The 15926-nt window shown below is 41.1% G+C and overlaps 1 protein-coding gene across 5 annotated transcripts in view; it reads right to left on the bottom strand.

Moving 5' to 3' along the window:
- Positions 1-15926, bottom strand: part of FAM3C (FAM3 metabolism regulating signaling molecule C) — a 43473-nt gene that overhangs the window by 12858 nt on the left and 14689 nt on the right. For 4 of the 5 annotated variants that reach the window (XM_083366672.1, XM_083366675.1, XM_083366674.1 and 1 more), the window contains 4 exons: positions 15783-15841; positions 12156-12260; positions 10904-10933; positions 467-590 (listed from right to left, as the gene is read on the bottom strand). In XM_083366672.1, coding sequence (XP_083222798.1) covers positions 467-590; positions 10904-10933; positions 12156-12260; positions 15783-15795 — 272 coding nt within the window. In that variant the 5' untranslated portion in view covers positions 15796-15841. The remainder of the gene's footprint in view (positions 1-466; positions 591-10903; positions 10934-12155; positions 12261-15782; positions 15842-15926) is intronic. The other variant, XM_083366676.1, reaches the window with a different exon arrangement.

Below are 15926 nucleotides of genomic sequence, written 5' to 3'. Positions count from 1 at the left end.
TTTATCATTCTCTTGTATATTTTACCACAGGGGATTATTTGGTGATAGTTTGGAATACTTTAGCACATAATTGGAAATACACCACATACACAGCCCCCACAAAAAATAACCATGACAATCTCTGGTAAAGTTTTATGAATCTTTTCAGGATTTCCCTGGAAGTCATTTAGTAAGAAAATCTGTATTTTATGTTTTCACTACAGAACAATAACCAAAGCTGTTAATAAGATACAAAGATATAATACTGAAAAAATAGAATTCAAAAAGAAAACAGAATTAAAATCACCATAATCAAGCCAATCAAAACTGTAGTAGAGTTTACATTAGAAGAAAAAAAAATTAAACTACCCATGGAGACCTTAGAATGCAGGCAAGATAGAATGGGAGAAGATGCAGGTTTTGATAGTATACAGATATCTATATATCCTCCTACATCTCTAGTTAAAAGAAATTGGTTCATACATACACATTGTCTTCTACACATATTTTAGGTCCAACAACGTTGGCTGCTCCACTTGCCATTTTGAAAGCAAAATGATTTGCTGGACATGCTTTTGTCGTTCCACATTTATACCTTGGGGGCTTTGTAGCTTTTGGGAAAGAAGGGAATATATTTTAATTTAAGGAATGCAATAAAAATTCAAAATAAAAAGAATATACAACAAAGAGAAAAAGATATAGAATAGAGCTGGAAGGGACCTTGGAGGTCTTCTAGTCCAGCCCCCCTGCTCAAGCAGGAGAACCTATACCATCTCAGACAAGTGACTGTCTAGACTCTTTTTAAATATCTCCAGTGATGGCACGCCCATGATTTCTGAGGAAAAGCTGTTCCACTGGTTAATTGTCCTCACTGTCAGGAAGTTTCTCCTTAATTCCAGGTTGCTTCTCTCTGATCAGTTTCCAACCATTTTATTTGTCCTGCCCTCTGGTGCTTTGGTGAATAACGGGACCCCCCTCTTCTTTGTGGCAACCCCTGAGATACTGCTATCATGTCTCCCCTATTTCTTCTTTTCTTTAGACTAGCCAAACCCAGCCATACTTTGTATGTTTTAGATTCCTAGCCTTTGATCATCTTAGTTGTTCTTCTCTGAATCTTTTCCAAATTCTCAACATTTCTTTTGTAGTAGTGACCAAAATTGGCTGCAGCATTCCAGCTGTGGTCTTACTAGGGTTTTATAAAGTAGTACTACCGTAATACCTTGCGTGATCTTGATTCTATGCTTCTGTTTATACAACCCAGGATTGTATTAGCTTTTTTGGCTGCTGCTGCACACTGCTGGCTAATGGTTAAGTGATCGTCCATTAGGACTCCAAGGTCCCTCTCACAGGTACTGTTTTTAAGCCAGGTCTTGCCCAATCTGTACTTGTACCTTTATTTTTTCCTGCCTAAATGTAAAACTTTGCCTTTCTCCACATTGAAACTCATTTTGTTGGATAGGGCCCATTGTTCAAGTTCGTCAAGATCTTTTTGGATCCTTAGTTGGTCTTCTATGGTGTGGCTACTCCTGCCAGTTTGGTGTCATATAATTGCAGACATTGTAAAATAAAAGCAAAGTACATAAAAATAAAATGCAAGTAAGTTGCGCATGTTGTTTGAAACTCAGGAAAAGCATTCCATGCCGTAATCATTTGATTTGCAGAATGCAATCTGGAACAAAACTGTGTACAATATATTTAGTTATCTTAGATTATGTGCAGGTGCACAATAACCTTACAATGAACTATTTATTTATTTATTTTTATTACATTTATATCCCGCCCTTCTCCGAAGACTCAGGGCGGCTTACAAGCTTAGCAGTATAACTAGTGGTTATAAAGGTTTTATCTTTTTTTCCTCAAACAGTTCAGTGCAAACGTACACCTCCATTAGAAATCCAAGCTTGCACTGAACAGATCAAGCCAATCTGGCATAAAACTGGGATTCAATTTTATCTATTGCATTTATTATACTTGTATAATATCAAAACCTCTATTAATTTTATTTATCATCCAAAAATGTTTAAACATACTGCTTTAAGCTTAATCAGCTTAATATATGCTGCCTGCCTCTTATTAAACTGTATTAAGTAAATGCTTTGATTGATCAAAATCATGATGGGCACAGAATGAAGCACCTATTGGCCAATCTGGTCATAACCACTATATATGGTAAACTGTAACTTGGAATGTTAGAGAGGAAGAAATAGTAGAGCATGAATTAACCTGGTCTTATGAATTGGGATGAATACATGGAAGTGAAGGTTGGTTTAGGTTGGTTTATTAAATTTAGATGCCGCCCTTCTCCCTGAGGACTCAGGGCGGCTCACAACAATAAAAAGTTAAAAGATATAAATACAAAAAATAAAAGAGGATTAAACAATATAAGAAATAAGAACAGTTTAAACCAATAAAAAACCAAATTTAAAAACTATAATCAGTCCAGGCCCGCTTGTTGGAATAACCAGGTCTTTAGGTCATGGAGGAAGGACCGAAGGTCAGGGGCCATCCACAGCTCCAGGGGCAGTTTGTTCCAGAGGATCGGTGCGCCCACAGAGAAGGCTCTCCCCCTAGGGGTTGCCAGCTGGCATTGCCTGGCTGATGGTACCCTGAGGAGGCTGACTCTGTGTGAGCGGACCGGGCGATGGGAGGTTGACATTGGCAGCAGGTGGTCTCGCAAGTACCCCGGGCCTAAGCCATGTAGGGCTTTAAAGGTGATTATCAGCACCCTGAATTGCACCCGGAGGGCAACCGGAAGCCAATGCAGTTCGTGCAGGAGTGGTGTAACATGGGAGTATCGAGATACTCCCATAAGCACCTGTGCGGCCGCATTTTGCACCAGTTGAAGCCTCCGGGCGCACTTCAAGGGCAGCCCCATGTAGAGAGCATTGCAGTAATCCAGGCGAGAGGTGACAAGGGCATGGGTGACTGTGCATAGGGCATCTCGGTCCAAAAAGGGGCGCAACTGACGTACCAGGCGAACCTGTGCAAAAGGCCCCCTGGTCACGGCAGTTAGATGATCTTCCAAATTAAGCTGTGAATCCAGGAGAACACCCAAGTTGCGGGCCCTTTCTGAGGGGGGCAATAGCTCCCCCCCATCAGAAGAGATGGAACCTGTTGGACAGTACGAGATGCCGATATCCACAGCCACTCGGTCTTGGAGGGGTTCAGCCTGAGCCTGTTCCTTCCCATCCAGACCCGCACCGCCTCCAGCCACCGGGACATCACGTCAAGGGCATCACTGGGCTGGCTCGGGTTGGAGATAAACAACTGGGTATCATCGGCATATTGGTAATAACTCACCCCAAAGCCACGGATGATCTCACCCAGCGGCTTCATATAGATATTGAACAGGAGGGGGGAGAAAACCGACCCCTGAGGTACCCCACAAGAAAGGGGACTCGGGGTAGATCTCTTACCCCCTGCCACTACAAACTGTGAATGGCCCGAGAAGTAGGAGAACCACTGTAAAACACTGCCTCCCACTCCCAACCCCTCCAACCGTCGCAGCAGGATACCATGGTCGATGGTATCAAAAGCCACTGAGAGGTCAAGTAGGACCAGGACAGAGGAGCAACCCCTGTCCCAGGCCCGCCAGAGATCATCTACCAGTGCGACCAATGCTGTTTCCGTGCTGTAACTGGGTCTGAAACCGGACTGGTATGGGTCCAGATAGTCCACTTCATCCAGGAATTGCAGAAGCTGACGCTCCACAACACTCTCAACAACTTTCACTACAAAGCGAAAGTTGGAGATAGGACGATAGTTATTCAACGAGGCCGGGTCCAGAGCAGGGTTCTTGAGGAGAGGCCTTACCACCGCCTCTTTTAAGGCGGAGGGGAAGACACCCTCTGTCAATGAAGCATTGACAACTGCCTGGAGCCAGCCCCCTGCCACCTCTCTAGCGGCCGAAACCAGCCAGGAGGGACATGGGTCCAATAAACAAGTTGCAGTGCTCAGCTTATGCATAATCCTGTCCAAATCATCCAAAGTCACAGGGTCAAACTCACCCCAAATGGTATGACCAAGACCTGCCCTCTCCACTCCGCCAGATTCCGCCCAGTCGGAGTCCAAACCAGTCCAGATCTGAGCGATTTTGTCCTGCAGATACTGAACAAATTCCTCAGCCCTACCCTGCAAGGGGTCATCCCTCAGTCCCTGGTTAAGCAGTGAGCGGGTCACTCTAAACAGGGCGGCTGGGCGATTATCTGCGGACGCAATGAGTGCGGAAAAGTAAACACGCTTTGCCGCTTCCATCGCCACTAGGTATCTGCACTGGGTCAGAGGCTGCAAAGGCACAACTCGATCCAAGGCCCCAGCAGCCGCCCTCTCCCAGGCTTCTACTAGGGCCTCGGCAGAGTCGTGGGCAAGGGAAGCAGGAAATGTCCCAAGCTCCATCTGGAACCTCTCAGGGTCCATCAGGCGCCTGGGGCGGAACCACCTGGTCGGTTCCGCCTCCCAGCGGCGGGGGGTGGTGTACTGAAAGTCTAGCCGGAGAAGGAAATGATCGGACCATGACAGGGGATGGATAGTTAAATCCCCCCTACCCAGATCATTAATCCACTGCCCAGAGTGTGTGCCCTCCATTATGGGTCGGGTCTTGAATTATTTGAGTGAGGTCCATGGCTGTCATGGAAGCCATGAACTCCCGGGCTAACTCAGACACCTCACCCACGGAAAGCAGATTGAAATCCCCCAGAACTATAAGCCTGGGGAACTCAATCACCAACCCGGGCAAGACGTCGAGGAGCTTGGGCAGGGTTGATGACACGCAGCTGGGAGACAGGTACGTAATCAATAGGCCCAACTGAACTCCAGGACCCCACTTCAAAAGGAGAGACTCACACCCGCCTATCTGAGGGACAGTGGCCACTCGCGGACTCTCCCTAATAATAACCGCCACCCCCACCCCTGGGCCTGCAGCTGGTGAAGTACCCAGAAGCCCGATGGGCATAGTTCCAAGAGGGGGACACCCCCCTCTTGGCCCAACCAGGTCTCCGTGATGCAGGCCAGGTCCACGTTCTCCTCCTCAATAAGATCATGTATGAGGGGAGCCTTGTTCACCATGGACCTGGTGTTGAAATAGAGCAACCTGAGCCCAGGGTCCTGCAATCCTATGCCCCCGGGGGAGCAAGAAGAGCCACGAGGGCAGGAACAGGCAACCGCTTGAAGACAGCGGTGGCCCGTTCCCCAACTGCGATAAAGCCCTCTGCTCCCACACTCTCTGCCCCTCCCAATCACCGTCAAAATAGGAAGACCCTCCTCACTCAGAGCTGAGTCTGCCCCCAGACCCCTACCCCCCCGTGACCGTCCGATGGTCTGGACTGCTGTCCAGGTCGAACTCCCCAAAGTTCGTTCTGGATCCCTAAAGCCTCCCCCCTCCCGGGTCCCCTTAAAATTTTATATAAAACTCTTAATAAAAATCCCCTCAGCCTCTTCTTTGAAGCATGCCATCTCTCAGGGTCCCACAACCCGTCATCAAGAAAGTTCTTATGTAGGACTGATGGACATTCCTGCGAGAGGGGGGAATCTCGCAGCAAGTAAAGTTCTTCAAAGGTGTACGCTGGCATACAAAGGAAAGCGGCAACGGTAACATCGGGCAATGGAGGTGTGGATTTAATTATGAAAGCATTGAAATGAATGTCACAAAAAAAGAATCAGTGTTATGTAGGTTCTTGTGGGTTCATATGAAAGTAGGAATCCATACGTTAGTGATAGCTGCATGTTTGGTCTAGAGCAGGGGTAGGCAACCTCGGCTCTTTTATGACTCATGGACTTCAACTCCCAGAGTTGAAGTCCATGAGTCATAAAAGAGCCGAGGTTGCCTACCCCTGGTCTAGAGATTAGGGCACCAGGCTAGAAAGCAAGAGACCATGAGTTCAAATGATGCCTTATCATGAAAGCCAGCTATCACTCTCTCTTTCAGCCCAACTCACTGAACAGCATTGTTGGTGTAGTGAAAAGAGGAGGCGGAAGGAGGATTAGATATCGGTATGTTTGCTGCCTTATTTGTAAAAATAATAAATATGGGATATAAACGAACAAGAAAAAAGAATAAATGTTATGTTCTAATGGATGATAATAAATAAGAAACTAGATATGAATTCTTGGAAGAACTGTGAAACATTCTGAATCCAGGGGAGCAAATTATTCTGATGTGACATGAACAGGTAAGTGGAAATGAGATGCAAATAGAGAAAAGAGTTTTGAGTGAAAATAATGAGAATAATACCTGTTTGGTGAATCTTTATTAAGAAAGTGATCTGATTCAAATGCATGGTTTTAAGCATACTCCTATCCATAAATACATATAGCAAAGGAACAAATTTAAATTAGTGGAGCTGAGGACTGTCCCTGAACTCCGTTCATTCCGCCGGGACCTGAAGACCTGGCTCTTCGAGCTCTCTGGCCCAGGCTGAGAATTCTAATTTTAGCTTTAATCTTAATTTTAACTGGGGTTTTACTTATGCAGGGACAAATATAATTTTTTAAATCTGTTTTTAACTTTTGTATCTTTGTTTTTTAATCACCCTGTAAACCGCCCTGAGTCCTTCGGGAAAGGGCGGTATATAAATGTAATAAAATAAATAAAATAAATAAATAAATATTATCAAAGGATACACAAGTGATGAATGCTTCTAAATGTGAAAATGGATGTTTCTTTGTAATGACAAGAAAGTATGTGGAGGAAAATAAAACAAGTATAAGCAGCCATTGTGAAAGCAGAAAGCCTGCAAAAAGAAAAAGTGTGAGTCCAGTATGAAAAAGTATTAGAAGATACATTACTCTCCCCCCCCACCAAATGAATGGAAAGAGAAAATGGAAATTGCTTGGAAGGGAGTGAAAAGAAATATTTTATTGATTACTCTCAAAGTGTGTAGAGTTAAACTAAAGGGAAGTATGAAAAGGAATAGTTAATACTGTGTTTCCCCAAAAGCCCCCCTAGAAAGTAAGCCCCAGCTTGACTTTAGGGTGTGGGCGTAACATAAGCCCTCCCCCAAAGTAAGCCCTAGTTTGGGGGCGTAGGCGTGTGTGTGTGGGGCGAAGCTGCCCCATGCACTCCACACCTGCTTACCTTACCGGTAGGACTGCCACAGCCAGGCCTCCCACGTCCCGACACTTGTCAAACTCTGTAGCTTGTCATGCCAGTGCTGCCGCTCATGGCAGGGGGTTGCACAGCGCTTCGGTCAGTTGCTGTTGCTCATGGTAAGAAGCCGACCGGCTCTTCGGGCCATTGCTGTCACTCGCGGCAGGACGCTTCATGGCACTTCAGGCTGTTTCCGCTGCTCAACCGAGTGTCTCTTTGGGCAATTGCTGTTGCTCGCAGCGGGACGCCACATGGTGCTTCAGGCCATTTCCGTCACTCAGCCAAGTGGCTCTTCGGGTTATTGCTGTTGCTCACAGGATGCCGCAGGGCGCTTCGGGCCGTCTCCGCCATGGCGTCCTGCTGCAACAGCAATGGCCCAAAGAGCCGCTCGGCTTCTTGCCTTGAGCAACAGCAACGGCCCGAAAAGCTGTGCAACATCTTGCCATGAGCAGCAGCACCAGCATGATGAGCCACACAGCTTGACAAGTGTCAGGGCATGGGAGGCCTGGCTGCAGTGGTCCTACCAGTAAGGTAAGCGGGTGCAGGGCACATGGGGCAGCTTCACCCCTCCCACTCCTTAGAGCTGCAATGGCCCAATGCACCACATGGTGTCCAGCCGCAAGTGGCGGCAAGCAGCCGCTGAAGAAGTTAAGCAGTGGCGTAACAGGTGTTGGGGTGTGAGAGGCCTGGCTGTGGTGGCCCTAAGGTAAGACACCCCTCAAAAATAAGACCCAGTGCCTCTTTTGGAGGCAACAAAAAAAAGACTGGGTCTTATTTTCGGGGAAACAAAGTAGAAAGGCGTGAAAAAGACTATGGGTGAGAACTATGAGAATGACTGAAAAAATGTGAATGAGAGAAAGACAGTAGTCAAAGAAAGCAGTGAATGGTTAAGATTAAAGGAGGCTGAAAAAAACGTTGAACAAATGTTCAACATGGATGAAGAAGTCCAAATCTACAGCTTCCTGCAAAGTGAATAGAAATAAAAATAGAACTGATGAAATTATTCTAAATGAAATTTGGGAATCAGGGATATGTCAAAGAATGAAATTGAAAAGTTTAATGCCTTTATTAAATGCATTTATTTAATGTATTTATGGATAAATGTGTAAGGAAAGCAGGTGGTGATGATGGAGTCATGAACGTGTGTGCTTTGGTATACAGATAATGCTGTGTTGTTGACTGAGAAGCTAATGATTTACAATGAATGTTGGCTTTGCAGAGTACTATCTGAACAATAAATGAATATCAACACCCATGCAGTTGTGTTTGACAGATGAAATGGAACTGTAATAACATGGGGGGAAAACAAGAGCAAGGCAATTAATCTATGTAGCTTAGTACATTTTAACATGAGAAAATGCTTGTAGAAAATTACTGAATATTGTCACCTAAAGAATATTTATTGAAATAATTTTAAGAGACTCTACTGTATATAAGATCACGCTTGTGTCCACACACTGTTAGGTGAAGAGCTGAATATGTCCAGAGAAATGTAAGTAAGCCGAATGCACTTGGAATGGTACCTTCATATTTTAACTATATAGTTATTCTGTTCAGATTACACTTGCTTTCCCCAAATCATGTCAGTTCAGTTAAGACACCCTTGTATTTTAGCAAGCACTCTTCTTGCATTTTATTTAGAGATTGGATAACCATTTGTCTGAGATAATATAAGTTTTCCTGCCCTGGGCAGGGGGTTGGACTAGAAAATCTCCAAAGTCCCTTCCAACCCTATGATTCTACTTAAAAGAAATTACCTGAATGTAAGAAGAGATATGCTGAAGAATGAATGTATACTGAATGAATGATTAAAGTGAGCTAATAGTATGAAAGAAACAAAAGTGGTTTAGTCAGAGAGAAAAAATGTAGACTAAATTGCACAATACAAGTGTGAAGGAAGAGTGAGTGGGTTAAGAAAACAAGAAAATTGTGGAGGAAATTGATAGAGCCTAAAAACTACAAAAGATACACACAGAGAGAGAGACAAAGAATTAAAGGCAATATATAAAGATTATATAATTGACATGGAAGCAAGGGTGAAAGGTTTGAAGAAGTGAATATGTCTATTAAAATTATAATTACATTTCCTCCTCCCTTCCACCCGTCCCTTATCTCATGCCTTTTATTTTATTTTTTGTTTCCTATCTTATAGTACTTTGCAAAGCTTCATAGATTCAATCCAAAGGTTCAATCAAATCTAAGCAGGCTTTCAGACTGAATGGAGATTTGTTCCAATGCCCAAAATTGGATCAGGAGGCTACAAAGCACTTCACAAATTTACAAACCACTTTTTCATATTTCAGGTTTTTCCTTCTGTTTCTGATTTTTTTTACAGGCTGTACCAATATTCCAATCTCAATTCCACACATGGAAAACACTATAGGGAGCATGAGGAGTGGTGTGAACAGCGCTTGATAGGAGTAGTAACCTACATTTAATCACCTAATTAAACTCTCGGCCTATCACAACTCTTTCAGAACTGGAAGAGTGACATTACTCACACTTTGTTCATTTATTCAGCTTTCGATTTCTTTAAGGTGGCCAACTAGCCACTTGGACTTTATTCTCTCTTATGCTAATTGAGTGTTACATTTCTAGGCTAGTCCAGCCAACACAATAGAAGCTCAACTCTGCTGTTGGACTACAGGTTCAAAACTTAACCATTCCAATACATATTCTTGGCTCAAACCAGTAATATCTCTTGGAACAAGTCTTACTTTTAAATTCTGCATATAGGTAGTCCTTGACTTAAAATCTTAATGGAGCTTGCCCATTATATCATAAGTCATGATGGTCATAAAGTCGGTCACCCACCTGATCAACTCAATTTTACAACCTTTTTTGTGGTGATTGTTAAGGGACCGCTACAACTAGAAGTGCTGGGTTTTTGGCAAAAACATGAAATACAGTCACATGATTGAAGGATGCTGCAAACAGCCATAAATGCAGGCAGGCTGTCAAGCACCCAAAATGCAGTCATGTGACTGGGGGGTGGGCAGTTGTCAGAGCATCGGAACAGGGTCATAAGTATCCCTAGGGAGGCCCACCAAAATTTCAAATAGTCACTAAGTGACAGGTTGTGAGGACTACATATAGCTCTTAGGCCTCCACTAAGAGTGACAGGTGTCAAGTAAACACATACAGAGCTGGCTCGACTGGAGAGTTGATAAGGCTGAAAACATTTCCATTGCAGTATGAACCTCTGAATTTCTAAGATCCTTATTAAAGTCAGGATGTTCAATCTGTCTTGATTAAGAAGGTTTATGTGTTCATTTAATTCCTTTCTTCCAGTTTTAGTGTACAATGGACTAATGGTCCTACTTCTGTGTATATAACGATATAGTGTGACAAGTAGGGGGTTAAAAAACCAACTCCTTTGACAATTTTCAAACAAAGTGACTTGCTCAAGTACAAAGGGAAAATGTCATATTTTCACCAAATTATTTTTGGTGGCACCAATCTTCTTGCCTATGTCTCCATACCCTTCAATCTTTAAAAAAATGAATCCAATCAAAATAAATACTAAACATTTAGAGGAATGAGAGTCATGAGTTTAAAATGATCTTTATCAAAGAATAAGCACTGGAGAAGATAAAGCTTTCTAAATCTTTACTTATGTCTCTTGAATTGCTGACTTTTTATTTGTCTCTCTTACTAGGAAGCTCTTACACAACCTGCATTCTGAAGAATTTCACAAGCCCACTAACTTTCCCTTCAGAATCAGTATCAGCCTTGCATAGCTCACTAAGACACCCTTACTGTACAGGATATCACTAATACATCTTAATTATGATGCATTAAAAATACCAATAAGTAACAACTGTAGTGCAGGATACTCACTTCGCAACGGTAGGTCTAGTGCTGATCTTGCTAGAAAAATGAACATTGAAATATACATTAGTAAAACATTTGCTTTTCATGGAATTTATGTCATAATTCCTAACTCACCAAACTAAGATTTTAAAATTATAGCTTATATTTGATGATACTGTTACAAACTGTACAATAACTTTTTGGTGCAATTGACTACAACATTATGCTGTAGCAGAGGTCATTACAGAATATATACCGTGAGTTACACACATATACACTAATTAGTCATATACCATGTTTCCCCTAAAATAAGACCCTGTTTTATTTTACTTTTATTTTTTTATTTGTCTCCAAAAGAGGCACCAGGTCTTATTTTGGGGGGGAGGGGTGTCTTTTCCACTCATCTCAGAACGGCGGCACCGACAGCCCCGCCCAGCCAGCCTACTTCTTCTGGGGCTGAAGGAGCAGGTTCATTCTGCATCTGAGAATGGAGCTTGGCCTGCATTTGGACTGAATCCCTAGCTCAGTTTTCAGCTGCAGTGGCCTTCCGGAAAGGCCTCTGACTGCAAAATGCAGGCCAAGCTCCATTCTCAGCTGCAGAATGATGCTGCTCCTTCTGGCGAGGCAAGTGTCAGCTTGGCTGCAATGGCAAGCTCCACCCCAGCTTATTTTTAGGGTAGGGCTTATGTTAGTCCCCCCCAAATCAAGCTAGGGTTTATTTTCAGGGTAGGTCTTACTTTCGGGAAAACACAGTAGTAAATAAACCTTTAGATTAAAAGATCTCAGTTTGGTGGACTTCAGATACAATGACCACTTTTTTCATTTGTGTTTCCCCCTAATTTAACAACCTTTTAATGGTCTTTAAACTGGAAGGTTTGATTGTTAAATCAAAGCGTTATTGCAAATGATGCCATTTATGTCAATTATGTAATTACACCAATGTTATAAATTGTATTTAACATCCCCTTCTCTCAAAACATCCATGAAATCAATGATTTATTGTAAATAAATCAGAAGGGAATATAAAAAAAGCAGAGCTGACTTGTTTTACTCTGCATAATTCAAAATACCATACTTATCCTGACAAATCTTATGATAGAAATGGGATTCTGAACTGAAAACTTAGCTATATTATATGAAGAGTACTTTTGTCTACAATTCTTAATTGATCTACCTGTGAGTAAGTCTCACGAAAAGGTTAATGTTTCAGAACAGCAGTATGAGTGCATTATGCTTAAAAAATACAATTCCAAGTTAAAATAACAAGTAGGTCACTTACCAAAAAGATTTCCTAAACTGGCATCCATTTTTATTTCAAATACTTGAGATATGACATAAAACATCAGCAAGAACACAGCCACTGCTATTACCAACTTTGCTGCTCCTAATTTAAACAAAGCAAAAGGAAGTCGTTGAACAACTGTACAACCGTCTACTATAATAAAACATCCCCACCACTACTATAATATTGGGAATATAGCTATGTCCAAATAATGCAATACTGTTTTATGAAACAAATATTTTGATGCAGAATCTCTTGTTAATTTGATTGGAAGCAAATTATAGGACTTTATCTACATGAATATATGATTTAGAAATTATAGCAGTGAGAAGAGATGTGAAATTTCTTTTTCATTTAACAGCAACAAACTGATTACTCTTCCTCTTATTTCAGGTCTATAAGCCAGTAAAAGTATTTTAAAACTATCACAGGAAAACAAAGGTCCTGTTTTTTGTTTTTTAAAAAAGATTATACTGTAGATTATCATTCTTCATTCTATTTTTCTTGTATTCATTAAGCAATTTTTTAAAATTTTGCTCATTTTTTTAATGGTCACATTATCTAAAATGGTATAAATCTTCATAATTTCAGTAAATGTTACTTTGGTACAGAAGTAACTGTACCATTCATAACCTGGCTCACAAAACATGAACAGGCTTCAGGTTCACATTTTCCCATTTTTCGTCCATTTCATTCTGTCATTTGTGCAAAGATTGTTGTGAGCTCTAATGAAGCAAACTGCAGCTACTGCAAATCCATAATTTGTTCCAAGCAAGAGCTAGAAAATCAATTCTGTTTTGCAGGCTGCATCCAATTGGCCATCAGACGTCAAATGAACAGTAACTTCAAAACAGGCATCTAAAGGTGTAAGAAGGAAATATACACTGCCCAAAGCCACTTTTCAATGATTCAGCTGTGACAAGAGTGATATCAAACTCCTGGCTTATCAAATATTTGCTAATATGCGTTCACACCATTCCCATAACAACAAGTACAAAAAAAATAGCTGTTGCCATTTGAAATTAAATATTAGACATGCAATTATATTTTCTTGTTTTTTTCTGAAGATGTCATTGCCCTTATAGGTCTTACAGACTGAACGATGCAAAACTGTGAATACAAACTGTAGTCACCAAACAGCCTCAATAAAAGTGGGATTTTTATGACGTGATCCCAAAATTGTTGGAAAAGTAATTACTGGAAACATACCTATCTACATGTCCATAATGATGCCTTCCAATTTAACATAGGCATTTTGAGTTATTGTATTTTAGGGCAGTATAGAAATACTTGTGAGCTTGTTTTGTGTAGTAATTAAAGCACCAGGCTAGAATCTGGGAGACTGGGAGTTCCAGTTCTGCCTTAGCATAAAACCAACTGGGTGACCAGATAGGGACAGACTATTTAAGGGTTAAAGTTTAAAGCAATTCAAAGACCTTAGAACTATATTCTAAAATAATAGTAATATGATAGTTCTGGAGTCATAATTCTGCCCATCTAAGATTCTCATAACAGCATTGACCACCCTGGTCAATGACAAAGGGTAAAAATAGCAAGCAGCTGGCATCTCACATATAATGGAAAAGTGTCAGCAGAGCTCTTGCACATGCAAGGAGAAATGAATAAAACTTAAATTTATTCAGTTAATGGCTTTGTATTAACTTCAGTTAGGCTTACATCACCTCACAGGTAGTCCTCAACCTACGACCACAATTGAGCCCAAAATTTCTGTTGCTAAGCAAAATAGTTATGTGTGTTTTGCCCCATTTTACAACCTTCCTTGCCATAGTTGTTAAGTGAATCAATGCAGTTGTTCAAGTTACTAGTACAGCTGTTAAGTGAATCTGGCTTTCCCACTGACTTTATCAGAGGGTCAGAAAAAGTGACCACAAGACCTCAGGACACCGTCATAAATATGAGCCAGTTGACAAGCGTCTGAATTTTGACCACACGGCCATGTGGATTCTGCAACAGTCATAAGTGTGAAAAATGGTCATAAGTCACTTTTTTCAGTGTTGTTGTAACTTCAATCAGTCACTAAATGAACTAATTGTAAATGGAGGACTACCTGAATATGCTAGTAACTTCTATTAAATTCTGGTACATTAAATGTTTTGTTCTGAATCTGCATTACTGTAGTTCAGCTAAACCATTAGGGGTGGACCAAGCTTTGGAAGAAATGAAATCCAAAGGTTTTGTTTATTTGTATTAGCCAAAAGAAAATCTCCAGTGATCTCAGAGAGATAAGGTGAGTAGAACAAAGATAGCACATCTCACTCCTTTTCCACTCAGCAGCTCCCAGACCAGCATATCCATCCCCATGATCTTCTCTTCCCTCTCCTAAGGCTCTATTTTCCAGACTCTTCCCCACTCTTAACCCTCTCCTCCCCAAATACTTTGGCCTGGAAGAACCACATTTTGCACCATCTCCAGAACAGTCTGCTTCACTTTGGATGGCTAAAATGCATGTTTGGGCACAAACTTCCCGAAAACACCCATTCCTTGGTCAGAATGATTCTCGTAAAACCTTGTCTCTTTGAAATTTTAATTCACTCCTTAAAGACCTGAGGATTCACTGTAGCACAAACTTCTTCATTCATGTACTCAATGTAAGTGTGGAAATTTAAGAAATAGCTAAATAAAAAACAAGGAAATAAATCTAACTAATTTTTTTTCTTTAATCTGTATAAATTAAACATGTTATCTATAACATTATTAGTAATATTAATTGCCCTTCCCTGGCAGCCTTCTTTCCTATTACCTTCCCTTCCTTTGGAGCGACGAGAAAACCTGCTTGCTTCTTCTAAAAAATAGGAAGTTTGAAAGGAGACATTTTCCTCTCTAGGTCTAGAAGGAGTCCTAAGTCCTGACTTCTAATCCTTTCCATTCAGTTCCCTCTGAACTGAATACGAAAATCGAAAATCGGTTCAGTTCCATTTCTTGCCTCCAGATTAGGGTATTTTTTAAAACTCTAACATGTCCTGACATAAATGTACTATGAAACTGCAAGATACTTTTCATTTTGTTAAACTTCTGCCAATCATGTATTAGGTGACGTACATTTCCCAAAATTTTTAGAGTGATCTGATTATGTCAGACAATAATAATATTTAACTTAAAAATTCTTCCTGGCTAGACTTGGTAAGGAAAACAAGCTGCCATGTCATTACCTAAAATATTTTCCACCACTAATCATTTTTTCCTACCTAAGAAAACAAGCATCATAATTGTAAACATTAGCAAAAATATATATGTAACAGAAATTCCAAGTCAGTTAATAAAACTTAAGAACAAAATCATTTCTAATTGCTCTTATTTCTAATTTTTGACACGTTGGAAAGTGGTGAAGTGATACAGTTCAAACTACATTTAAATTTGATATGAACCATTTAGTTTGAGTTCAAACACAACAGGCACTTCTTAGACTATCACAAGGCAATCAATCTAAATAGGAGTCCATTATCTCAAACTTTAAAGCTTCACTGGAGTGTGGATTTCAGATAAACAGAACCAGTAAAACTTCTTTTTTCATCATCCATCATAGTTACAAGCTTAGAAATACTCACTGTGACTCAAATGAACTATTCATTTCCGACGTTTTTTTTAAAAAGTTGTAATTATTACCTGCTATTCTCATGTTTATCTTCCCTCTATTACTGGCACAATTGCATTTAACCAGCTACCTGGAAAAGAAGGAATAACATCTTTCAACCAGAGCAAAATGAGCAAGGAGATGCTTTCATTCATCCATCCCACCGAAAAAGCCTG

This window comes from Vipera ursinii (genome assembly GCF_947247035.1).
Source record: "Vipera ursinii genome assembly, chromosome: 6".
Lineage (NCBI taxonomy): Eukaryota > Metazoa > Chordata > Lepidosauria > Squamata > Viperidae > Vipera > Vipera ursinii.
This window is presented reverse-complemented; position numbering and strand designations above follow the sequence as displayed.